This window comes from Volvox carteri (assembly GCF_000143455.1).
Source record: "Volvox carteri f. nagariensis unplaced genomic scaffold VOLCAscaffold_32, whole genome shotgun sequence".
Taxonomy (NCBI): Eukaryota; Viridiplantae; Chlorophyta; class Chlorophyceae; order Chlamydomonadales; family Volvocaceae; genus Volvox; species Volvox carteri.
Window position 1 is genome coordinate 1,445,185 of NW_003307575.1, and position 26,315 is coordinate 1,471,499.

General features: G+C 55.8%; 4 protein-coding genes across 4 annotated transcripts in view; 2 read left to right on the plus strand and 2 right to left on the minus strand.

The window, feature by feature from the left end:
• VOLCADRAFT_93632 (uncharacterized protein) overlaps positions 1-4,241 on the plus strand; it is a gene marked incomplete at both ends in the record, with an annotated part of 21,547 nt that extends 17,306 nt beyond the window's left edge. The window contains 6 exons of the mRNA XM_002952789.1: positions 806-951; positions 1,363-1,401; positions 3,362-3,420; positions 3,652-3,683; positions 4,034-4,077; positions 4,155-4,241. Of these exons, the coding sequence (XP_002952835.1) occupies positions 806-951; positions 1,363-1,401; positions 3,362-3,420; positions 3,652-3,683; positions 4,034-4,077; positions 4,155-4,241 (407 nt within the window). The remainder of the gene's footprint in view (positions 1-805; positions 952-1,362; positions 1,402-3,361; positions 3,421-3,651; positions 3,684-4,033; positions 4,078-4,154) is intronic.
• On the minus strand, positions 3,996-9,904 carry VOLCADRAFT_121109 (uncharacterized protein; the record flags this gene model as incomplete). The annotated part of the gene is made up of 7 exons (XM_002952865.1): positions 3,996-5,682; positions 6,770-6,882; positions 8,311-8,627; positions 9,139-9,229; positions 9,350-9,407; positions 9,518-9,547; positions 9,647-9,904. The coding sequence occupies 7 exons, from the start codon at positions 9,902-9,904 to the stop codon at positions 5,665-5,667; spliced, it is 885 nt and encodes a 294-aa protein (XP_002952911.1). The 3' UTR covers positions 3,996-5,664.
• A 376-nt stretch (positions 9,905-10,280) lies between these two features.
• Positions 10,281-19,787, plus strand: VOLCADRAFT_105724 (uncharacterized protein). Its single transcript, XM_002952790.1, has 20 exons — positions 10,281-10,605; positions 10,721-10,777; positions 10,986-11,201; positions 11,611-11,745; positions 12,235-12,363; positions 12,723-12,893; positions 13,238-13,376; positions 13,614-13,792; positions 14,405-14,632; positions 14,870-15,121; positions 15,381-15,503; positions 15,634-15,774; positions 15,950-16,229; positions 16,392-16,561; positions 16,930-16,986; positions 17,258-17,518; positions 17,801-17,890; positions 18,182-18,262; positions 18,487-18,621; positions 18,857-19,787. The coding sequence occupies exons 1-20, from the start codon at positions 10,381-10,383 to the stop codon at positions 18,992-18,994; spliced, it is 3,207 nt and encodes a 1,068-aa protein (XP_002952836.1). The 5' UTR covers positions 10,281-10,380; the 3' UTR covers positions 18,995-19,787.
• A 2,673-nt stretch (positions 19,788-22,460) lies between these two features.
• VOLCADRAFT_105725 (uncharacterized protein) lies at positions 22,461-24,310 on the minus strand (the record flags this gene model as incomplete). The annotated part of the gene is made up of 4 exons (XM_002952866.1): positions 23,876-24,310; positions 23,557-23,783; positions 22,991-23,463; positions 22,461-22,620 (listed from the first exon to the last, which is right to left on the minus strand). The coding sequence occupies exons 1-4, from the start codon at positions 24,141-24,143 to the stop codon at positions 22,461-22,463; spliced, it is 1,128 nt and encodes a 375-aa protein (XP_002952912.1). The 5' UTR covers positions 24,144-24,310.
• Between the last annotated feature and the right edge of the window lie 2,005 nt (positions 24,311-26,315).

The window sequence follows — 26,315 nt, forward strand, 5'->3', positions numbered from 1 at the left end:
GGGAGTGGAGGCCCCCCTCGGAAACGGCATCGAGGGGAGGTGGCGGCGGCGCCGCCGCTGACGCCCGCTGCCGCCGCCGCCGTTGCTGAGGAGGTGGCGGTTGCGCCGGCTGAAGGAAAGGACGAGGGGCAGGAACCTGGAGGCGGAGACGCCACCATGGGGGGGCGGGGGAGGGGGCGGGGGCGGGGGAGGTCTGGTCAGGGGTTGCAGGCTGCTGCGGGTGAGGGTGAGGGTGGTGGTGAGGGGAGGAGCCAGGGCCCACGAGGACGATCGAGGCCGGGGCCAAGGTCGCGGGGGGCGAGGAGGAGGAGGTCGCCGCCCCGGAACCCGTACGTGGCGGCCTGCCTGAGGGAGACGGGCGACCGGGAGTCAGGTGGGGAGGGGGGTGGATGGGTGGGTAGCTGGGGGGGGGGTAGGAATGGTGGGGGGGGGTACGGGTGCAATTTGCCATTTATTTTCCTGACCTCGTGGTGGTAGGGTGGAGGTTGCACGTGTCGTTGAAATGGAAATGGAGCTTAAGGGGGTGGGGAGGGGTGGGGAAGGGGTGGGGGGGGAAAAGCCCCTCACACTGAAACCCCCACACTGGCATGGCGACGGTCGTACATGACATCGGCCGCGCATGCGACATGTGCGCCCGGTAGCCGTCGGAGCAAGCATACTCACATACCCACATACATACTCACATACATACATACATACTCACACACACCCAACCTCACACACCCAACCTCACACACCCAACCTCACACACCCAACCTCACACACCCAACCTCACACCCAACCTCACACACACCCAACCTCACAGGCTCTGACGGTGACGACTGGTCCGACTTGGAGGACTTCATCGTGTGCCAGCCGGAGAGGGACTACGGGGCACTGCTCGCAAAGAAGTACTACTACGCGGCGGACGAGATGGACGAGCTGCAGGACGAGCAACAGGACGAGGAGGGGGTGACGGGGTGAGGCGAGGTGCTCACGGATTGCTGACGATGGGACCGGATCGGTGGGCTGCTGAGCTCCAATAATGGACACAGACAGACAGACGGACGGACAGACAGACAGACGGTCAGGGGGCCAACGAACGACAACGGGGGGATTGATATGCAGCTCGGTCGATCGTGACGTCACGTCGTGTCATATTTGGCTTTTTTGCCTTCTGCGAATTTGAAGGACGGCCGTCCGTACGGACGTGGATTCATTGTACGGGTACACGTGGGGGTTGGCGGCTGGGTGCAGTACGGTGGGACGAGCAACGGAAATGGAACAGCCAGGGGAAAGGAGTTCACCAGAGGGGCATCAGAGAGCGGCTCTCCCGACCCCCCACCCCCCACCCCACCCCCCACCCCGCCCCGCCCGCCCTAGGTATTTGCGGCTCGGGGGAGGTCCATGTTGACGAGGATGGTGGGGGAACGAGGAAGGGAGGGGGAAGGAGTGCGTGTTTGTGTATGTGTGTACGTGCGTATGTACGTATATCAATGGGGGGGGAGGACCGAGGTTAGGGGTGCTCTACTGACTGTTGACAGTGACCGTCGTACAGTATGTACATCGCACTTGTTAGAAGGTACAAGTTCCGCACGAATGCGGGGGGAGGGGGTGTCCGTCAAAGCCCGGGGGACCCATGGACTATATATATATTGAACGTCCATTCCGCCGTGCAACCGAAGGTGGTTCTGTAGACTTGTCGACAAGAGCTGAAGAGCTCTCTGCCAGCAAGGCCAGCAAGGACGGCCAGGTAGTGCTAGTGCTAGGTACATTGTAATGCCGTACAGTGCCAGGAGATGTTCCTTCCGCACCGCCGCACGCAGGTAGGAAGGGGAACCGGGGATTGGGTTGTCGTTTCTGTGTGTGTGTGTGTGTGTGTGTGTGTGTGTGTGTGTGAGAGAGAGAGAGAGAGGGGGAGGGAAAGAAATGTCCCCGGAATGTGCACGTGGGGGGGGGGGAGGTGAGCAGCGCCGTACGTTGGATTCCGTTCCTCACAGGCCCCTGGTTGTTGAAAGTATTACTGCTGCTGGCTTTAACACCCTGAAACCCGGTGAAGGGTGTGTGTGAGGATGTATCCAACACCCGAGTTACCCACACGCCCACCACCACAACGCCCTATTATCCGCCACAACCGCCACAACGGCCTGGTGGGGGTCTGGCAGCCGGAAAGCGGTGCTCGGTGAGAGCTAAGAAGAGGGGAAAGGCCGTGTTGAAAGGGGCAGGAGCAGGAGGGGGCCAGGTGGCCAGACAGGGCCATGCCGGGATGGATCCGCTGGCTGAAGGGTACGGAGCCGTACGGCACGGATGAGGATGGATCTCTTGTCGATCGACATTCAGCCGTCAGGCAGCCGAAGGTGGTGCCCTCACTCACCACTCACCTCATCCGCAGACACACACACACACACACACACACACACACACACACTAGCATGCCTTGCGTCCATGCGCCTCGAAGCGACTCACAGCCTGCCTGGATTCGGATGACGAAAGTACTACGAGCTTATCGTTACCGTTCCCAATCCCGTACAATATTCGGATATCAGTCCTGTCACACCCACAGTTGGACGCCATTCATGCGTTCATCCATTCAAAGTAGTGCCCCCCGGGAGGGAGCATCATGTACAGATGAGGAGAATGAGGGGACACGAACGACATGTACGTCATCACGTACGACAGACGATGCACAACACCAAACACCCTTTGGATGCGGCGATTGTTGTCTCGCCATCATCATCATCCCCCCCCTGGTCGCTCCCTTGTCAGTATTCGCGTTATGAATGAAGAACGGCAAATTTGGATTCGCATGGATGAGCTCCGTACTGCATTCCACGCCAGCTAGTCTGTGTATGTCTCACTCACCCGTAACGTAGAGGATCTGGACCTGGCCGCTGCCTATTATTTACTCGGGTGGGTGGTGCATTGGGAAGGGCCTGTGCAGGGAGAGGCGGGCTAGAACCCTGGACGGGCACCGAAAGCGGCGCCCGAGGTCTGCGGTCTCTGCGGTGTAGAGTCCAAATGTGCTGCTGCTACTGCTACTGCTACTGCGGCCGCTGTTTATGCACTGCATGGGATGAGGGTGGAACTGGTGCTGCTGCTGTGTTCATGGTGGTTTGCGGAAGATGGGAGATGATAAATAAAAAAGCTACGTGGGGGGGGGGGATTTGGTCACCCCGACGGCGAAACCCAGAAGGCACACGTTGGATCCTGAGCCTCAAAACATGGATGCTGACCTCCGTCAGAAAGGAGAAGGCACACACGCACTCGACATGTACGGAACGGAAAAGGCATTTTCCATTCATACATTTGTGTTTGCTTTCGTGTATCACCAGGAGGGGGGTTTTGAAGTGCTTTTTGATAACACGTCTCCTTGTGTGTTCAGACGCGCATATGCACCGCTGATTGGCTGGCTGGTGGCTGGACGAGGCGGGCTTTGCAAAGGTGCGCCGGACTCTGCATATGCATAAATATACTCTCGACGCGACAGACTGTCGGCGTGGCAGGTGGTGCACCTCTATCTCCCCGGGGCCTGGGAACGGGTGGTTAGTTTCCTAAAGGGGTAACGAGCAGGGGGGACCGATACACACACACACATACAGACGCCGATACGCACACATAGCCAGCAACGCCACCCCGGCCGCCCTCATAGCTCCGCTGTCTCTGTCCCCCCAGCCCGCAAGAGTCCGTCCAAAAGCTGACTGGAGGTGCGGACTGGGGCCCTCCCTTCACCCCTTCACTCACTCCCGGCAGGAGGACACAGCGACAGCCGGCCCCCCTTCAGAGGGCACCACGCACCTCCTCCCCCCCTATCACCAAGCCCCCGAAGATTTTCCTCCCATCTTCCCACCTCCTCACGAAACGCCGCACCCTCTTCCCCCCCCCCCCTACACACACACACCGCTGCCACACACCACCACGAGGACGAAAAGAAGATGTGTTTGTGCCGACGCGGCCAATGCACGACGTCGCCTCAACGGAGCGCCGGTAATGGGGGCAGGCAGTAATGCGACACAAATAGTAATTCTCAATTTCATTTGTGTACAATGGTGTACAGTAAGTAGGCTCGAGGGTGTCCACATCACCCCACCATCCTTACCGGTGAGTCCCCAATCACCCCCCACCTTTCTCACCCTGGCCCTCCCGCCCCGCAAACACTGGGACATACACACATACAGACACACTTGGGCGCGCAGGGCAACCCCGCCGGCCCGACACACGGCAGCCCAGGCAGCAGCCGGGTGATTGCCTGTCACGAGGTTTAGGTTCCGCCCCCCCCCGAGTGGTGTCGTACACACATGTCAAAATTTCAATACAGTAGGATAGGATACGAGCTGACACCAGGACAGTGTCGGTTGACACGAAACCGTTCCCGCGCACAGCCCCACGCACCAATAGGTCGCAAAAACCGTAAGCTACCTAAGGTATGGATGGGTGTGTGGCTCTCCTACACAGGGCACGACTCCTCAACCCGTCACCACCACCACCGCTGCACTGACACGTGACCTGGGTAGGTTAGGTAGGTTATCGCACAATACTCTCGTCCCGTTGCCGTACATGCACAAGCAGACAAAGACGATAACAAAAATACACCTCAGACCTCCGAAAGGGATGATGATCATTTCCCTTCCTCTTGCTTTTTGCCTTTTTGCGCCTTTGCCCTTCGTTTGCCCTTCGCTGCCAACCTTGCAATTAAAAGCATAGAACACAAAAGCAACGTGCAGCACACAGCACATGAAGCCACGCAGCAGCAGCGGCTTAGACACCGCACCCAAGTATATGAAATACAGGAGGAAGGGAAAGGAACCCACACTGCCCGACGGCGTGCCGGCGTCGGTGATAGAAGCACGGCGAAAGTGCTTAAAAGCATAAAAGCAGGGACTCCCCCGCTGTGCGACACTTAACAGCAATTTAAGACTTTTTGCCCACCCGCGAGAGACACGGATGTGGTCAGGCGGGGGGGGGGGCGAGGGACCCCAAGACGCGCCGTACACCCCGTGTGTGTGTCTCTGTGTGTGTGTGTGTACGAACCCCCTGCCTCTTAACTTCCCACCAGCCATTGCGCATCGACGCCCACACCGTGTGCAGTTGGTCCTCCCTCGCCAACAACCAACGAGCTAACCGATGAAAACGCAAACCAACTAAAAACGAAATGTACGGAAGACTCCCCTCCGGGGTTCAAAAGTCAGGTCGAGGGGGCTGCGCTGCTGCAGCAAAGACAAAAAAATGTCGACACTAGTAAAACCGGGGGTAAGGCCCTCTGCCCGCAAGAAGCAAGGCGAGGCGCTCTCCCGCCTTTCACCGCCGGCCGGCCGCATTTGAGAAAAACGTCTTTTGTTCCTCCTCAGCTCGCAAAGCCTTCATGGCAAGTCTTCTTCTTTTACTCTTACTTCATTTCCTTCGCCCCCTTCCGTTTCGGATGTCCCTACTGCATGGCATTACACAACAACCTCCCTCAGAGCAACCAGCTGAACTGAACTTAGTGTTACATACAGCAACTGTAGAGCAACGAACACACGTGCGGCCCTACATACATACATACATGCGTGCAGCGGAAACAACACACCGTCTCACACATACACACACAGGGACGCGAAAAAAGGTTACTACACCTTCAATTATATACTCCTCTTCGTGTCAGACCTCCCTCCCTGCACCTCCCCCCACCCCCGCTTGCCGCCTATGCTGCTATCTTCCAAGGCACCGCTGGCGGGGGGAGGGAGGGGGGGGAAACGTGTGCGGAGGATGGTATGAAGGAGAGAGCTCACCCGTCCTTACGTATCATGAAGAGAATTCAGAGCTGCAGACCTCCCACATGACGCAGCGGCGTACACAGCACACCGCCACCACCATCACCACCACCCACCCACCACCACCACCACCTCACCCCAAACTCCCACCCCAGTTAGCAACTCCCCTAGGACTCTTCTCCCCCCTCCTCCGCCTCCGCGTGATCACCCCCCCATGAGAAGGAATTTGCAAGGAATCCTTGCAAATGAAGCTTTTTTATCGGGGGAAACAAAACACACACACACGGACACACTCCTCGTTCCGAATACCCCCCCTCCTCCTCCTCACCTACCCTCACCAACATACAATTCCCCCTTTCCCTTTTATGCCTCTGCCGCACCACTTTCACGCCCACTCGCTCACTATACAACAACCGCAACCCTGCTAAAATGCTGCTGTGGCTCCTCCCCTCCGCCGCCTCTCCTCCTCCTCCCTCTTTCCTCCGCTTCGACGTGCCCATACGCTTCCCCTCCTCCCCCTTTCCCCCCCCTTTCCTCCAGCAAGGTGAAAAAACCTCCTCCTCTGGTAAAGCCCTGTTGCTGTACTCAGTGGGTTGCAGCCACAGCGCCAATGTTTCACCTGAAGGCTCCAACAACCTCGAGGAAGGCGAGCAGGAGGACACCGCTACAACCGCTCTATTCACGAGGACGGCACCTGAATGCCGGCTGGCTACCAGCATACTTACCTACCTACATACATACACAGCCCCCTCCCCCGCCCCTACAACCTCCTACCCCACCTCCACCAACCGGCACCTGCGTGGGCCCCTCCCCACCCCCCCCCACATCCATGTACTCCTCCCCTGCACCGCCGTTCCCCACCGGCGTTATGGCGCCCCCCCCCTCAAAGAAAGGCGAACCCCCCCCAAATCACTCCACGTCATCAATCACGTGCGGCGCTGCTCCGCATTCTGCGCACTGGCCGCCAGCCTCCTGAACTCGTCCCGGTACCTGGCGGCCTCCTCGTAGCGCCCGTCGTTGAGCGCCGTCTCCATGGCCACCACCAGCCGCAGCAGCGCGTTGTGAGTCATCTCGTGGTAGATGAGCTGCTGCATCTGGTGGGCGTCCTCGAACCGCTCCTCCTTCACGGCCAGGTCCTTCTGGAGGGTGTACATGACTGCAGGGACGGACAGACGGACGGACGGAAGGTAGACAAACAGAAGGACGGGTGGGAAAGGAGGGGGAGCCAGGGAGGGGAGCTGTGCGGGGGGAATTATGATATCATAATGGTAATGGCGATGGTGACAGGGGAGGGGTGGGGAGGGGGGGCAGCCTGGAGCAAAGGGAGCAAAGGGAGCAGAGGGAGCAAAGGGAGGGGGAGGTACGTATGCAAAGTCTTCTGACAGTGGTAAAAAGACGCCACCGCCAACTACCCACGGCGGGGGGAACTTGGGGCGCTTGTGGTCATGACGGCGAAGGAAGTCAGTCGGCTTCTGGGGGCCTGTCTGTGTTCTCAGACAAAGATATAAATAGGCAGGTGGCTGGCAGAGGTTAAGGCCTGACTTCTGCTCCCGGAGGTTCCGGGTTCAAATCCGCCTGCCGACCTCTCGGTGTGTGAGGGGTGTTGAATTGGGAGGTGCCCCCCCATCTTGTGGACGGTGTAGGTCGTGATTATATCAACTTGCGAGCTGATCAGACACTAAGTTTAGGCGCCGTTGATCCGCTAGATTTAGTTGGATGCTGGTGGTGAGTTGCTGAACTCAACGATTACATTCTGAAGTCGGATGGGGTGAATGGATTAGGGTGCCCCTCTCGCAGGGGAGAGCAGGGACAGAACTGCCTCGGGAAAGGGGGCCGTTGATGAAGCTATACCACCCTGTAACAACATCATATTCGTCCGTCAACCAGTCTGTGCACTTCTTGCTGCAACGCCTTGTAGGATGTCCACTTTTCCTGCGCTGCGTGCTTCCGGGCCGGGGTCTCCATATCTCTCATGATCAAACGCAGCCTCAAAGGCTGTGCGTGTTGCGCTTGTCGCCTCTGTGTGACATCCCTCTTCGATATCCCACAAGGCAGACCGGCCGGCGGGCCAATAAACGTTGTACGCAAAGAGCCCCTGCCAAGGACGACCCCCCCAAGTGGGAGGAGGGTAGCAGCCGAGGGGGTCGTCCGCTCCCCGCTCCCTGCTCGGACTGCCTCCATGTCTCCTGGGTGGTGGTACACACTGGTGGACCCCCCGGCCCCCGCCTAAACACACCCGCCTGCCCACCTGCCGCGTCGCACTCATCTACGGGACCCGTGAGTCCGCTCGGGGCTCCCGCAACTGCCATTGTTTCTTCTCCCTCCTCCCCTCTACCTTTCCCAACCTTTACTCCTCATCCTCCCTCCTCCCTCAACCTCATCCTCCCTCCCTTCCTTGCTCCCTTCCCTTGCCCGACCCCTCCCTTGCCCGACCCCTCCCTGCCCTCGCTCGCTTGCTCCGTCTAATGCACATCTAGTCCACATCCAATCCGCACCTCCCTCCCTTGTCAGGAGTGTTTCGTCCCTCCCTTGTAAAGAGTGTTTCGCCCCGGCCCCATCCGCAGTCCCTGGCCCCCACCCTTACCAGTAGGGTCCTCAAAGCTGGCCATTGTCTCCCGTACCGACCGTACAATCTCCGTATTCGTTTCACTGGTGGTGGTGACGGGCTGGTCCGGGTACGGCGTCCCTGCCGTATCTGCGATCTTCTTGGCGACGTACATGGGCGACCCAAATCGAACCGCCAGGTTGATGGCGTCGCTGGGCCGGGCGTCCACATCCACCTCCGTTCCCGGGTCGGGCAACCCGGTCGCGTCGTTTACGCGGGCCAAATGAATCCGGGCGTAGTAGGTGTTCGCTACAATGTCGGTGATCCGGATTTTAACAACACGAAATTTGATTTCCCTGGGCAGGTAGGTAACATGGACAGGTAGGTATGCAGGTGTGGCAGGTTGGTGTTTGGGGCTTCAGTACGGTGGTGAAAGTAAGACTAACGCCGAGTATGACGTATATGGGTGGGAGGTGTGAGAAGCGCTTGTGGACGGGGGATGGGTGGATGCATTGGGCAGGGCAAGGTGCACTGGGCAGCATGAGGGTGGGGTAGGGCGGCAAGTTGTTGCGAAGTGTAGTAAAGGGTTGGATTATTAAGAGGGGGTGAGAACGGCCATCCCAAATTCCCGAGGAGTACTCCGAGGGACGAAGGACGGAGTGAAAAGGTGGATGTTTGGTTGTTGCGAGCTGAAGCCAAACAGGATTGTCCGGCACTTGGGGAACAGCAAGGCACTACGGTGGCGACCCAGAAGTGAAAAAGAGTGAGAAGGGGAACGCATGTAGGGGCCAACCGTGGTGTAAAAGCCAGCGCTATGGGGAATGCACACGCCTCGAGAGCGAAGGATGCTTTCATGGCGTCACTTACTTAAGGATGTTCTTCATCACGTCATGCGTAAGCGGACGCATCTGCCGCTGCTTATTAATCTCCTTCAATAGTGCATTACTCTCGTTCTCGCCTGCAGAATTGAACGGTGGTACGTGACCACGCATGCAAACATGGTGCCGCACAGGACACACCTCCCATAATCGTGAGCCCGTTTAGCCCTTTCCCAGGCAAAGGGCATAACACGGCTTACCAATATGCACTGGGAGCACGCGCTCACGACCGTCCAGGATGCGCAGATACACCACGGCCTGCTGACCAGCCAATAAAAAAATCATGTTTAAGTTGTTGCCATGGCTTTATGCACAGAAAAATGTGAGCGCGAAAGCGAACAGAAGTGTCGGAGACCCGAAACACTCACATTTCCCTGACCAAGCCGAACCTGGTCCACCTGCACACGAACAGAAAGCGGTCGCGTCAGGTGCATCCCACACGTTAGCTTTTCAGCAGTCATGCCGGATGCTCTGCATACGCTTCGACAGGGGCTTACTTTTACTTCAACGAAACCGTCCAAGCTAGGGTCCCGCGAGGGTCCACTGCTGCCTTGCTCGTAGGCTCTGACAAGGATGCGACCACAGCGGTTTCCAGGCCCTGCAAACGAGCTCCTGCCGCAGGTCTGGGCCTGGCTCGACAACGCCTGGCCAGTGCCACGGCACCTTATCGCAGCACCCAACGTAGAGCAAACTGGCGTAGCAATGCCCCGAAATGCACGACCAGCTGGCAGCGGCGTGCAAAATAGCTGGGCCATGAGAACTCCAACGACGACAAGGGTACAAGGGTTTCCTCCGTTGCACGCTTTCGGGCCAACGGAGCTAACTGAAAGAGGGTTAGGTGGGGCTTTGTTGTTTTAATATGTTGAGTCGATTCACGACTCACGGATTTGAGAAAGGATGTTCGAACAACAACCGCAAAAAGGTAAAAAGCCTGCTGTTAGTTGGGGTGTGAGACTATATATATTTATACAGTCCTGTATACCTCCCTTTTGCCAACCCAGCGTCATCAGCGACTTCAGCCTGGTTCGCATAAACCGCATCAGAAGTCTGTGATGATTATACGGCCCGTACGATAAGGAATTTTAAATACCGCCCGCTAACCCTGACGGTTTCTGTATTCTGCCTTTCCTTGCTTCCCAAAGAGCAAAGCATACGTTATTAAACATTTGCCAAGGTGTTCAAAGAGCCTTGTGACAGACGCGCCATCGCCATCTGAAGCGCGTGGGCAAAGATGAGCGCTGCTCAAATTCAGGTACTCCTGTCTAACGCAGAGAGCTTTGCTGGCCTGATCAGCCAGACGCTCTCTCAAGACAACAGCACCCGCCGAACCGCCGAGGACCTTTACGGACAGCTTAAGCAGCAGCGCCCGGATGCGTGTGCAAGTAACCTACTGCAGCTTCTGCGCACGTCGGGGGATGCTCGCGTTAGGTCTACCTGCGCGGTTTACCTTCGTAAGGTGCGGCGCGCTTTCAAATTTGGACGGACCGTGGCCCCGACGGTTTTAGGGAAGGTCTTCTGCCTGGCAGGCAGCGTTCCTTTAATGTAACACCTGTCTATCCTGCATCCCTCAGTTCTTCAAGCCCAGTCGCAAGGAAGCTGGCTGGGAGCAACTCAACCGTAGCACCAAGGTGCGGCCTGCTAACCCCTGCTAACAAGGCAACTAAATTTGCTGCTTTGCTTTCCGTGTTATATCTCCTCCCTCAGCCCCTTAATGACTTCATTGTCATACTGGCACCACTCACCCCACGCTCTTACTGTTTTAATACCTCAGCTTTTATTACCTTCAGCTTACCCACCCACGTTCGTTCGTCCTACAACCCTCATCACAACCCGCAGACAGCCGTGAAGCGCGAGCTGCTCGCTGGTCTTGGCTCCGAGCAGGACCGTCCAGCGGCCAAGCAGACGGCGGACGCGGTGGTGGCGCTGGGAGAGCTGCTGCTGGAAGGAGCAGATGGGGGTAATAAGGGCTGGTCGGACCTGGTCACCTCGCTCCAGGCCTGGCTCAACCCGCATACAGCCATCCCCGCAGTGACGCGCGAGGCGGCTTTGCAGGTGCGTATGGGATTTCGTATCTCTCGTCGGGACGAGGTCGAGAAGAATAAATCGTCGCACTTACCCAACTGCGACCCACCTAGCTAAAGGACTTCATGTCCCCGGTGCTCTCCCGCACTCACCTTGGCTGGCGCGACAGACGGTAACCATACAACTAACGCGACGCTACATACCCTATGCACCCTATAACTTTACGCAAACTAAACCTTCCGCGATATTGCTCTGTATCGCTTTAGCACCGACTATGTTCTTTCCTGGCTTTTCGTATTTGCTGCAAGAAAACGTTCCTAGTCGCGGAAGATTGTTGCCGCCGGTCCACGTGCACCTATTCCATAGCTAAAAGGCACCTGACAGGGTTTCTTTGCCTGTCTCGCACCCAGAAACATCGGCCCCTCCCCGTTTCTGCCAGGTTGTCGCCGGTCTGGCTTCTGAATTGCGGCAGTGGTCGAGCCAGCTGGCGCCCGTCATTGTGGGTTGTCTGGGACTGCAGCAGGAGCCAGATGTGCAGGTGGCGGCCCTCAAGGCGGTTGTCGAGTTCTTGCAGGTGAGTGAGCGAGATGAGCGATTGCTGGAAGGATGTCCAAAACCCTTGTTGAGTGGATGGATGTCCGTTGATGAGCGCGGCTATTGGGGAAAGGGGAAGCGTTGCATGGACTCTTGGTTTCAGGTCGGCCCGAATACGCCCGAATGGCCCGGGAAAGCGGTGGGTATTTGATGACTATCCCCGCGTTCCCATCACACCGCCTGTCTCGCATCCAGAAACACTGCTGGATTCTTGCATTCCATTAGCCCAACCCTGCCTCATCGTAAGTCCCATCATTTTTTCTCTCTTAAAACCTGACTTCTGTCTTGATCTTGGACGTTGATGCCGGGACACCGACGGCGTTGACACTGTCGCTGGTGACTTTTTCCCCCAAGGTCCATCCTGCTCCATCGTGCTTTTCTCGTGTCATCTCATGTGGGTTCTCTCGTATCTCTTATTTCGTATCGTTGCCGACCGCCTGACCTCCCTCCTTTCGTGGTCTGTGTCCAGGCCTTGCGCAAGCCCCGGGAGCTGCGGCCCTACCAGGCTGCCCTGCCGGCAGCCCTCACTGCCCTCCAGCACGTCCTCGCCGCTGGGCAGATGTCCGCTGCGGAGGCCATGTTGACCGAGCTGATCCGGGTGGGTTGGAGGATGAGGTGTGCTGTTTTATTGGGTGAGGGTTGAGGTTGCGTATGTTAATAATGGGCGCCACTTGATGTGGTTGGTGTAGGTTTCAAGATGGAGATGGCATTCGTCCGGCCCACGCCCTTCCATGACTCTCTTCAAACGTAACGCTAGCCTTGATTCCCGAACCAACTTGTTCTCGGCAACCGTAACCCAGCCTGTACCTAGCCTTGCTTCAACCATAAAGCCTTACCGGCCAGTACGGCTCAGCAAGTATAGGGTTGATACTTTTTGGCTTTCTGGTTAACTTGTCGCCGTACAGACTCACTTTGACTGTAGTATTTGCTTCCTGTCCCTAATTGTCCCTCTTCCAGACTGCGGAGCGCGAGCCCGGGCTGTGGCAGCCTCACATCACCACCGCTGTCCCCGGCATGCTGGCCCTGGCGGGCCCCGGCCAGGGTGGCAACCCCCTCCCGGACGAGTTGCGGCGGCCAGCTGCGGAGTTTGTGCTCACGCTGACTGACATCAAACCGCAAATGGTGCAGGTAAGATTGCTAAAGGAGAGGTGCGGTCTTGGGCAATGGCAACGATGGGCATTGAGCTTTTGCCTTGGTAGCAAGGAAAGTATGGCGCGTGTGGCGCGTCCTCTGAATACTACTGCCGCGGCATGTTACTACTACTAACTCAGACGGCAATGTTAGCAAAACTAATATTCCTTTCTCGTATCCTTTCCCGGAGCTATGCCTCCCCCATTATTACATTATTGCATTTTTTACGTATTTATTCGCCGGTCGAGCCCATCCTTCCACCCTTTCCTGACCTGATCTGTTTTTACATGTCTGATCTGCCTCCCTATATGTCTTGCTCTCCCCTCTCACCCGCTTATCAGTCCGAGCTGGGTGCGGGTCCGCTCGCCTCCCAGTTGGTGGCCACTGTGGCTCACTTCCTGGCCAGTGGCTTACAAGACGACCCCGCGTGGGCAGAGGATCCCATGGCGTCACCGGATATGGACGAGGATGAATCGCTGGGTGGGTCAGCGGGATGGCGGTCCGTGGTGTAGAGGAGGTGGTGTAGAGGAGTTACCAACGAATCCCCCAATTGGAAGAACCCCAGCGCCACAGTGTCTCCCGGATGGTGGCGGCGTTAATGTGGACAGCGGTGAACATGTTTCTGCATAACCGAGGAAATATCTAATAAACAGATCTCCCCACTGCTATAATGTGTCTCTATTGATATTGGATGAATGTGTGATAAATTTTACCCAGGCGAGCTGCATCGCTACGGTCTGGAGTGCGCCCTGCGTGCTGCCGACCAGCTGGATAGCGCCGCGATGCTGGGGGCGGTGGTGGACATGACCACTGCCTGGGCCCGCGACAACAGTGACTGGCGGAAGCGCCATGCGGTGCTCATGTGCTTGTCGCAAGTAGTGGGCGCGTGCAAGGAGGTGCGAGCATGAGGACAAGGCAGTGTGTACATGGGTAGCGGCAGGTGGAATGGAGGGTACTTCTTCTTTTACATAGGTTTTCATGAGTAGTTGCCTTACCGCTTATAGACGTGAGTCGAGCTTGGGTACCTGCGAGCAGAAGAGTGTGCTTGCTTCCGTGGGAGGAGGCGAGCCTGGTTACCAATTTCGCGAGTTTATATATAGTCAGTACTGACTATATAAACTCGCGAAATTACTCTTTCCGTCGCGCTCTCCGCGACTTGCCCTTCGTTCTCACCAGTACGGCCCCGCCGTACCACCAACGAACAGCCGAGTACGCTCTCGGCAAATACACAGAAAACCTTGGTTTTCTTTCGTTACTCTCAGAAACCTTCAGTTATCATGAGGCATATCCGTGTCCGGTCCACAGATACTGAAGTTTGGAGACGGGAGGATTCAGTGGAGATTGCAGCGCCGGTGCCGGCTTTCCACCTTTCTTTTGCAGTGCGTGTTTTGTTGAAGGAAGCCACACACATGTACGGCCCTTTCCTGTTCGTCCGTTGCATCTTTATCATCTATTTATATACACTTTTATACACACCGCTTTCCCAACCCTGTAACCTACATGTGCAGGTCGTAGGGACGGCGGAATTGGCCTCCCTTGCCGGCTTGCTGGTAGAGGCCCTTCGTGACCCGCACGCCCGCGTCCGCTGGGCAGCCTGTCAAACCGTGGGTATCCTGAGTGATGATTTGGGTCCGGGTTTCCAGCTCCAGGAGGGTGGCGGCGGATCGGCGGTGCTGAGGGCGCTGACAGAGCTACTGGTGGAGCCGGATGGACCGTCGTGCCCGCAGCGCGTAAAGGTGCGAGCTCTGCTGCCTGCAACTCGACTCGTTGGAAAGGTTTTAGGGGGGACTGCTGGTAGATATCTTTGCTTGAAGGGCTAAGTAAGAGAGTAAACGACATTGTTTATTTGTTTGTTATAGCAAGATGCAAAGCTGGTTGAGTCCATCCCGGCTGGGTCAATTTCGGACTTCGCGTACTCCCGTACTTGCGTATTGCCAGGCCCAAGTACTCGCACACATTGTACTCACACGTAGGCTCAAGCCTGCCGCGCCGTGGTGGGCTTCCTGGAGGGCTTGGAGGAGGAGGACGGCAAGGAGGATGATGAGGCCGAGGTGGAGGCCGATCAGGCCGCTGCCGCTGCAGCGAAGGCGGCCCGCGTGCAGGCGGTACTGCTTCCATTTTTGGAGCCGCTGTCGGTTCCTCTGTTGGCGCAGGTGGAGCGATGTGCCGCCGGGGAGGGCGGAGCGGTGGCGGGTGGCCGAGCGCTGATACCCACCCCGCTGCAGGTAAGGGGCAGGGGCGAATGTGGAGGGAGAGGCGGCTGAACGTGGAATTGAGAAGAACAAGGAAAGTGACGAAATTGGGCAGCCAGCCCAATGTTGAGTCGTCGACATCGCGAGTTCAATGCGCTGTCTTCCCTCTAATACGCTTACGGTTTTGTTACATCCAGTCTCTTATGTCGTAGCATTTCATCCCCCCCGAATGACTTGTTCTTTCCTCGACATCCCTTTTTCCTTTCCCATTCCCCGTGCTCTCTTCCAACAGGAGTTCAGCCTGGATGTGCTGACCCGCCTGGCGGTGTGCCTCAGGGTAGGTCGTCGTGGTGAGGCGTGGAACGTCGGGCGTCAGGGTCAGGGCAGGGGTGAGATGGAGGAATGCGTGGCTAAGGTAACCTTCCTTGGACAATGTTCGGCGACCTAGAGCTCCTAGCAGCGTCCAGCATAGAAATGGTTCACGATGACTCACGCATTCATTCCCCCTACCCCCTTCCATGATGCCTGTCCCCACAACACTGCAGACCGCCTTCACCCCTTGCTTTGCCGTGGCAATGCCGCGTGTGTTGGCCGTCCTGGCACGTGCCGCGCCCTTCCACGGTCCCTCCGCTGTCGCCGCGGGGGCGGTCACCGAGGAGGAGGCCGCAGCCATTGTGCGCATCCAGGTGGGGGAAGTTCATGTCTATCTGCATGTTACCTATGTGACTTCTGGCTATGGTGATATGTAAGTGCTCAATTACTTGATCTACCAGCACTCAGGTGCGATTCGGCATCACGACTGCTAACTGCCGGTTCGAGGTCTTCATTCTTGCCTACTCCCCGTGCTCTGCAACCCTGCAGGTCGGTGCCCTGGAGTGTGCCGCCTTCATGTGCCGGGCCGCCGGTCCCGCTGCCGCCGCCGAGCACGTGCCCACCCTGTCCGCCATGTTGGGCCTGCTGTGCCGTCCGGACATCGACTCGTGCAGTCCTCTGCTGGAGCCGCTGTTGGGCGCCCTGGAGCCCTTGGCCTGCTGCCTGGGTCCGGAGGCGAGGCACTTGCTGGGACCTGCACTGCCGCTGCTGGTGCAGTGGGCGGGCAAGGACGTGAACCTCAAGGTGTTTGACGAGAGCGAAAGCGAAGGTACGTTGGGCTTGCTTGATGTTTTCATGAAACGCCATGGAGCACAAGTGGATGTACACCTGCCTAACTTCATGTCATGGCGTAGTGTGCTACTCGTAACAGCGTTGCGTAGAAAGTTCACATGGTGTTGGTGTTTTCTCGTGATCTCGATCTCGCTTGCAGGTGATGATGACGACAGCGAAGGCTCGGACCGCGACGATTCTGACATCACCATCCTGTCGTACGCTGACGTGGCGTACCGCTGTACCGGCAGCGTACTACTGGCCAAGTTTACGGCAGTGAGCGCTTTGGAGGAGCTGATTGACAAGATGGGCACAGCGCTGGCGCAACAGGTGGGCGTGAGTCCATGTGATGACAGGCGAGGACGGTTTCGGGGTCCTTTTACGAGGTCTGTTTAGGGAGATAGAGCGCTGAGGTTAACGCGGCATTGATAAGCCATGCAGTGACGTGTAATGGTGAGTACTGTGAGTACTTCGGCCGGTCACGTGGTAGGTGTCGGTAACTGCAGTTGTTTTGTGACAGCGGCTTTGGGCCGCCTCGTACTCGCCGGGGACTCAATGCCAACACCTTGTTCAACTGAATCACCCTCCATTCTGTAAGCGTCCCCTTCTGGTGTCCCCTTCTAATCACCCCACCGTGCTTCCTATCTATCCATCCATCCATCTATCCATCCATCTATCTATCTATCCGTTAATCCCAGGTGACGGTGGTGGCCGATGCGCTGCTGCCGCGACTGCTGGAATACTACCTGGACGAGGTGAGGTTACGGCAAAAGAGGAAACCCTGTCTTAGGTTGGTCTCGGAAATGTCTCGGAAACCCTGAGTTTCTTTCTAGGGTTGCGGATGCTCGGGGGTAAATATGTGCATGCTAAGGACGCAGTATTTGTTACTGGGTCGTTCATCGTCATTCATTATGGTTGAAACGTCTCCTTGGCTCGCACCAGCGCTTTCATGCCATCAAAACCCTAACCAATCCGCCTTTCCCTTTGTTTATCCGGTTCCCCTTATTATCTGGTATTCCAATTTAGGTCCATGCCATGGCCCGACGCGCCCTGCCCAAGCTACTTCGCAACTATCTGCTGGCGGTGGGTCAGGGCACCCTGCCGGCGGGTGACCACATGGCCAGCCCCGCTGCCGCCCAGGCGCTGCTGCACCGCATCTGGCAGGCGGTCACTCTGGTCATCCACCCCGAAGCTGCGCAGTCCGAAGCGGTGGCGCCGCTGCTGCGTCTGCCCGGCGGCACGCAGCGACCCGCACCCACGACCTCCACGCGGGCGGATATGGTAGAGGTGAGGCTGGGGCGGGGAGCGTGTTGGGATGTATTCTGCAGGACTGAGTAGGATTGCCGTACGCCAACGTGTTGAAATGGCTGCCTGAGTGTTGCACGTGCAGTCAATTCAAGGTTGAAGCAGTAAAGTATGGCCTAATGAAATCCTGTCGGCCATGTGAAGGTGTAGGAACATCAGCACAAGTGGAACATCGTGCGCAGCTCTTTTTATGCCTCTTGATATCAGGGTTGGCTTTCTTCATCTCATTTACACGCACACCCTTTCTTTCACGGAACATGTCAGGTTCTGACCAAGATTGTGGATTGCGTAGAGGGCACCATGTTGCAACAGAGCTGGGTGGCGGAAGCCTTCGCGGCCCTGCAGGTTGGGTGGGTGGGCGGTAGGGGTAGAGGGTTGAGAGCGGGAGTGGCGTTTGGTGGGTGCATCTGCAACAGGGGTGAATGCTTGGTTGGGAGTTCGTGCCGTATTGATGCCGAGTGCCCTAAATGCCCTAAATGGGCATCAGGAAGTGAGCTGCCTGTCTGCTGTCGTGGCGTGGGGCCGGCATTTTGTCGCGGCAATATGTGCCTTGTGGATCATCACCACTTCCACACCGCACTCCTGATCCAGCAACGGTACTTATGCCCTGCTGTCCTTCTTGCCTGGCTGTCTCTCTCCCGGCAGGCTGCTGTTGCTGCCGCCCAGCAGGAGGCCAGGGAGGAGGGCTCCGAGGACGAGGAAGAGGAGGAGGACAAGAGCATGAATGTACGGCAATGTTAATAGCGTCTTAGTAGCTGGGCCCTGAGTTTATTCATGCAAAATTCATGCAAAATATGTTCAACCTTGTATGAAAGCAATCTCGCAGCCAACTGCCTGTTGCTTGTTGCTGCGAGAATCTGGAGTTTGGGAAAGACAGATTTGCTGTTTTAATGGCTGGTCACAATGCTTTCTTAGCACTTGGCTTTTTTTGCCGTTATTTGTTGCTGCAGGGCGATGGCAGTGTCGATCTGGAGGCGGAGGGCTCAGATGCAGATGACGACGAAGACGAGGACGAGGACGATGGTGCCGAGACCGACGATGACAGTGAGAGCCACGAACAAGCGCGTGAGCGACTTCGCGCACAGGTAAGATGGACGGAAAGCGTGCATGTCGTCGCCTTAATCTCTGGACTCCTCAACGTGGCTTGGGCGCTCTCCTCGTGCCATAGCCTTGTCACTGTATTCGCGTCCAGTGATGAGCAGCGCTGGTAAAAGCCTTGTTTCGGGAGGTAGGTGCTGGTCCCTATCGTTCACCCGTCAGCACTCATGGCCACACTACAGCAAAACCCTAAGTCATCCCAACCAATCCCCCACCTACCAGGTTGAGTCCTGTGTGGCGGCCTTCACTCGCAAGTACGGTGATGCGGTGGCGAGCTTGGCTCAGCAGTTGTTGTCTGGCCAGCAGCTCGAGCAGCAGCGAGAGGCGGTTGTGGCCGTCAGGAACGGAATGGTGGCATGATGGAGAATGAGGCTGGCGGTTCCAAGAGCTGGATAGTGGGGGATGCTGTGTTGTGGGACCCTAGGGGAGAAGAGAGGGTGAAAGCTGACTCGGCGAGAAGTTTTGATTCGGCGCAGTTTAGGTGGCAGGGATGCGTTGTGATCGACAGGAGCTGGATTAAGTTGACTTAGTAGTTAACAGCTAGCACGGCAGTGCTCGGGACAACACCAGACAATTAGGACAGTTTGCCCTCCGACTCCACGAGAAACGGGGCACAGGCCTAACCTTGTGAAGGTCTGGGGCCTTTTGCCAATGGGAGCCTAATGGCAAAGTCTCCCGTAGCCTTTCCTTTTGGGTTGCTTCTTGCTAGGTGGATTGTGTTACCTGGTCTGGGTGGGCGTCTGGTGCCCTGGTGTAGTGCACGGCCAGCTGGCTCTGGTCCTCACGAGTCCGGAGCCCACTGTAACGACTACACACAATTAGGACAAGGTATTAGCTTGTATGGCCTCTGCCGTGAGCTCTACCAACTGTAGTGTTACCTATGTGCATTGCGCAATAGCATTTAAATTTTGCTTTGTGGCCATGGCCGTGCCGCGAGTTGGTCAAAGATAACTTGCGTGACCTGGATTTTTTAGCCCTAACTTTCCGTGGTCTGTTGGTGCTGTACTGCACTGCACTGCTAGCTTAGTCTTGGCCGCGTGGCTTGACGGGTGCTGGGGATTATGTGTCCGATGGATAGAAGGGTCATCGGTGAAGATGGTGTCTACGTCTTATCACACATGGTACAGAAATAACCGTGTAAGCACGTGCCGTATAACTATCAAACGTACTCAGCCCCAATCGTCATCATCGGCGCCTATCGTCTCATGACGTCGTCTAGCTCCCATAAGCCGCCCCTACAGCTCAATCCGTACTGCGCTCAAAGTGCCGTTTAGCCTATAGCGTCCCCCATCAAAATTTGCAACAGGGCCCTTCCATTTACTAGCTAATTTCTGCCTCGCACAACCGACACATTTTCGCAGAACTGCTTAACATTTTTAAACTGTCAATTAGATTGAAAATGCCTGCAGTAACCTTTCATGGTGGCTAGGTTAATGGGTATGTTCCGTTCAAGTTGCCGTTGTTGGCCGTTGAATGCGGCGATGAGAGGAATTCGTCAACCTAACCGAACTCACTAAAGCCAGCCTTTCACTCACTACCTTGAGCAGCTTAGTGATCGGCTTGGTGCCCCGTCGCATTTTGTTGTTCTACCTGCTGTTCGGCTCGACCCTACTCTGACTCCCATGCCCCCAAAACCCTTATTAGCATTGGGCCAGTGGCTGGCCATGATGATTAGGCTCTCAACCACCGGGCTGTGCAGCCCCGCTGGATTGCGGTGCAAACGCCGACACTGCTACACAAGCAAGTACACCCAACCAAAGAAGCGAGGATGGAGCAAAAAGAAGAACAGCTGCAGGTCGCAAGGCGAATGGCCATAACGGGTTGTGACAGCAACAGATTGCACACTTCAGTACGACAAAACCAAAGTCACTACTTATACCAAGAACTAACCTCCGCACAAATGAGAAGCCAGCGTACAGATCGTGCCATGGCATAATGGATAGTCTACAGTCATATGAAAATATAGATGATGGTCTTTAGGCGCTCCACAACTTCACAGACCCGTAGGAACCGTCGTCGCGTAGGCAAGCAGATTGACGAGCTGTTCACCTTCACCCCCGCCGTCAGCCGTCGTCCCTTCCCACAACCTAGTTCTCATATGCACGTTTATTTAAGCGATATTAGGCTTTGTTGCGGATTACGACTACCCATCCATTATCATGATCATATTGACCATGCATCGACCGTAATTTGAAAAGCCTGAAAGGTAGGCGGCAATAGCGTGGAAATCGTACACTAAAGATGCAACCGTCTGTGCCTGGAATATAAAGCTAGACAATTCTTAATAACTCACTTTGTTGTTATTCTCTGGGCCATGGCCTACAGATAGACGACCCTCTAGCTGTACGACTTGTCCGTTCATCCATTATACCGTACCGCCTTCAGTAATGGAGATAGTTTCAAAACAGCGCTCCGATTGTTTCCATGATAGTTATAATTATCCTTACAGTTTGGGTAATGGCCAGCATACGGACAATGGCCAGCTGAACTCTGGGTCTTGCAAAACAGTAGTAATATAAACACCTGTCCTACCCTCACAAATATCAGAGGGCACCCCATTATTTCCCAGGCTGACTAAGGTTTTGACGTTCGGTTTGCATGTATTCAGAACTTTCGCCGTGCGCCGTACAACTGGCTAGAGGGTAGGACAAACTGTCGGGCAGAGCAATTCTTTTGACTGCCCCGGTCGCACAATTCCCGTGCTTCCCTAATTCGACACCCTGAACACGCTGATTCTGACTGTCCGAATGTCCCTGCCAGGCCAATTCGACACCCTGTCAGCCTAATTCTGACTGTCGGAATGTCCCGCCAGGCTAATTCGGCACCCGGACAGGCCAATTCTGACTGTCGGAATGTCCCTGCCAGGCCAATTCATATCCCTGTCAGGCCAATTCAAGGGCCTGTCCCGGCAATTCAACTTGTCCCAGGTGTCAATTTAAACCCTTCTACCGAGCAATCTAGACCAATTGCAGGGTCTGCCCCCAAACTCTCAGGCACGCATTCAGAATCGCGGGAGTTGAAGGAACTTTACAAAACAAGGGGAGCACTTACAAATATCTCTCGTGTGTTTGTTGGTTTCAAATCCGTACATGCTTGTACTCCGTACTGCCGTACTCCGTACTCATTCACCCATACATTCATTGTGTGTGTATGTGTGAAAAGTTACCATCACCCGAACCGACCAGAACCAAAGGTGTGTCTGCATGGCAAGTCGCTCACAATTTTAACACCCGGTCTATTCATTCATTCCTTCGTTCAGACAAGCAGACATATCCACACGCCTCGTCTTGAACTGTGCTTCAGTCCTGCTAAGGGCCCCCGGCACTCGACCAGACTACATGTGTTCAAAAAGATACCACCACCCGAACCGAACCAAACCAGGGGCATGTTAACCACACCTTTCATTCGTCCATTCATTCATACATCCAATCATTCACGCAGACAAAGAAATGTAAGCACACGCGCCTGCCCTGCAGTAGTGTGGCCCGGCACAATGTAGCTGTAGTAGCTGGTACACAGTAAGCACAGTAAGCTGGTACACGCATAGCACGACCACCAGCATCTCGAGAGGCCTTTTCAGCGGCCAGCTACTAAATAATGCATGAACGTCACATAGAGGAAGGTAGCATAATACGAGCCGTCAACGATAGGACCATCACCGCCAACCGGACTGCGTGAACCTGTCTCCAGTGCGTCACGCAGCACACTGACTGCCTTGAAGCTTCCAGTTGAGGGATCCATGTCGAGGTCGGCCAACCTGTCTGTCAGTGAATGGCGGTAAGTCAGCCACAAACCAGTCTGTACCTAATTCCAGGTTGGATAGAGCCTACTTGAGAGTGGCGCGCTGGTTCTGTTTGTCCTTGTAGTTGAGATCCTGGGACGAGATGTTGACATGGGGCATGCGCTTGCTCAGCGCGCGCAGTGCAGGGAAGCTGATGAGGTATGGCCCGATCATCATCATCTTCCGGGGGTTGATGAGCTGGCGCCTGCAGCACGTGTTACAGTGTCGACATTGCTGATCCTATTTGGTACCAGTCATTCGCCCGTGAACGCATGGCCATGCTCCTGGCTTTTAATGTACCCTACTGCAGGCCCGCGTACCTTAGGCGCCAGCCAATGTGCATTTGGTCAATAGTCAGCACGACGGGTTGGAGCACGGACACCCACGTCACTGCAAGGGGCAATGTAAAAAGCTACCTCCTCCGGCTGGCGTTGTTGTCCTTTGATGCTGAGACCCCGGATGATACCCCGCAGCAACTGTTGAATTGTGCCGTCAACGAGTCCTGAATGTCAATCGATGTCCGATGGTTAACAAGTCAAGGCATGTGTACACGCACGCCAGCCTACACTACTCACGCATGCCGACACTGCATCATACCTCGTTGTTGTGATGTTTCGAGCAGTCGGACGGGTTCACTGCGTGATGCATCTGCCCGAGCGTATGCCTGTAGCCTCACTCTATCAGCCTGGAAAAGGGATGTCCGCCGCTTAATCTCCCTGTCCAGCACTATTCGATCTGCCCGCTCGGCGATCAATGCGGATGTGACCACCTTGAGCCGCTCAAAGAGCTCAACGTGTCCCGCACGCTCAAGTCCCTCGGCAGAACGGAAGGGGACAATGACACTTGGGTCTGTCGCGACTCGCTGTGTCGCAGCGACTCGCAGTGAAGCAGCGTCGGCTGAACGCTTCAATTGGTGATTTCTGTTGAGGGCCAGACACGCGGCACACGGCCATACAGCTGCGGAGGAGAAACTGCAGACAACGGACCGGATGGAGTCGATTTCGCCGTAGTATGCTGGAAGCTGATTCTCCCGGAAGAATGTATCCGCCTGTGGTGCCATGTCAGGATTCCCATGTGGGTTAACATTTGTCAGGCAGACCAACACGCTAGCCTTGCCTTTGCCCGACCCACATGCACTGACCTTAGCAAACCACCATGCCATCAACAACCCGGGGTACCAGGCTAGCGCGCGCCCTGCATCGCCGCCCGTGTCCATGATGGCGGCCTCAATGTCCCGCGGCCCCAACACACCCGCCTGGGAACAGCCGTATAGGCAGGCGTAACATTCGTCGCGCAGTCCAGGGCACGACATCCCACCGATAACACGGCGCCGACGCTCGGCTAGTTGTTGCAGGAAGGCGGGGCGCGCTGGACGGGCGCCCGGCATGGGTAACGGACCGGGCAACGGCGCCGTGCTTCGAAGCCCGCGCTGCGACAACAGGTCTGAAAACATGGCATACCGGCATCCGTATCCAACACTGCCGGTGCGAAGGCTGCGAAGGACGCATACTTAACTCCACAGCTAGATCCATCGAAGCCACAAAGCGCCTGAACACAAAATTGTGGGTACAGGACCGTGCATGGCGCTGGGTGGCCACAGCAACACAAGTTAATCGTGTGCTGGCGTCCACAGACTCTGCAATCAAGCTGACGTTTCTCCAGGACTTCCATAGCAGAGGCCTGAGACTTCTCCGCCCCGAATACTTCCATGCATGCACCATGGTTCATTTAGCACCGTTCGACACAAGAACCTATGGTGATAATATAAACTGGCATACTTATTGCAATGGTTTACCGAGATTTTTAGAAATGCTTCCTTACTGTCTAAATACCTTCAGCTTTTTAAAAGGAACACGCCTTAGATATTGCACAACAACGGCATAGAGATGTATAAGTATACCAAAAGCACTTCTAGCGCCGCGCACTGTCATGCATTAATGCCTACACCACGCTTCCGTACAACAAGAGTTTGGTGCGCATGTAAGTATGGGTTGCAAGCATGTCACAGTCGATAATCTTACAATAGTATTACATACCTACCCAACTTCAGCGTTTAGCGTTGATTACATAGAAGATAGGTTACTTTCGGGTAGGAGTGGCGAGTAAATGGCCGCTATAGATGTCGCCCTGGAGGACACTGCGGAAGATGGAGACCCTCGAGACCAGCTGACACGAAGTCCAAATGACGCGTATGTCTTTTCATGCTTTGTGGCTTCCAACCATGCAAATGCGCCATGGTGCACTTGCAGCCATTCGCCTTCACTCGGGGTTTATTTAATTCTCTGCTGCGTCTATAGTCTGATGTCGCGGCTGTCGCGACGTGTCTCCACGATGTGCTGGACGGGGACGATGAACGGGTGGATGCTGTGCGTCGTCAATTCGAAGAAGATCTCGGCGTCTACTCCGTTGGTGAAGCATGGGAACTGTTCCAAGGTGAGAGATTGATCACAGAGAGAAAAGCGCGAGTCCGTGCCAGAGACGTGGGGCGGCGATGTCCCCGTGCCGAGAACAACCGGAAACTTTGCGAACGGTGTTTTGAAAGACAGTGTGTCCTTCATTGCAGAGGATTTCCAGCTCTCCCCGCTTCGCACCGCCATGGCACTGAGAGGGAATGTACCGGGCCTTACCGTCTCGGACGCGAAATCCCTCTTGTTCAAGATCAAAACGGCATCGGAGGGGGCCGTGGAGGATCAGGGACACAGGGACGCGGAGACTGGCACCGTCGAGGACGCGGCGGAACTGTGGTCCCGATGAGTGCACCAGCCGCCATCACCGAAGCAGAGGATGTGCCACCCCGCGTCAAGTCGCGTGGTGCTACTGGTAAGTGGCGACGTGAGATGTGTGGCAGGGAAGAGTGGGCAACCTAGAAAGGAGGAACCCACCTCACCCCACCCACCCAATTGTATAATGTTATACATACCGACGTCTATGAAACATCATATCATATGACAACAGAAATGCCCCCCTTGTTTTACAACCCTGTGTAGGCGAGTTCAAAACAAACTGGTCAGACCTCGGCGGTGTAGACCCATATGCCTGCTGCATCAGCGGCGGCATCAGGGGGTTGTTCATCGGTGCTAAGACTGGCAGTACGCGGCCGGTCGCATTCACCAAGCAATACTGCTGCTGAAAGCCGCTGTGGGTTATGCGTGGTTTGATGCCATACTACAATGGCCTGTCTGTTTTCTGCGCCAACGTTTGGCGTTTGTGCGTGGGCAATCCGGGAGTCAACAGCAGGAGGGAGGACCCCTGACATGGGGAGCGCGGGTAGCCAATCCACACGGAAGTGTCGTGGTTTACATGGGCCCAGGCGTGCAACGTTTTGTGTCAGTGTTTGGTTGCATGGGCGGAATACCGGGGGCGATTTCATGGGCCATGCCCCGCCCAACGGAGCTCGATGGATTAAGGCATAGATTGCATATGGTGAACATATTCTTCTCGGCAGACATCTGCATTTTCATTTGTTTCAATGTAGCTCGTGGTACTGAGTTTAGCGGTGTATCAGAGATTTGTCATTGTTTCCACCCGAACCTGTTCATGCATACGAGTGTTGTGGGATAAACTGGACGAACTGCCGATGAAGTGTGGTGGGAAAACAGTGGGACCTCGGCGGCTGACTTGACTGGGTAATGCAGTCGTGGCCCTGAGTGCTTGTCTCCCGTAGTAGTAGTAGTAGTGCCAGAGTACGGTAACCAGGTGTGCAAGTTTTCCCACTCCATGTCGTGGGATCGAAACTAATACGCACATGAGGCACTTGTAAGCGGTCCTCTTGCAAAGTTTTCTGTAAATTCCTTAAAAGTCATGTGCTTTTGGATGCCAGCCCGAGCTAATCCTGCCAACTTGACAGCCAATTCGACACCCTGAACACGCTAATTCGATACCCTGTCAGGCCAATTTGAC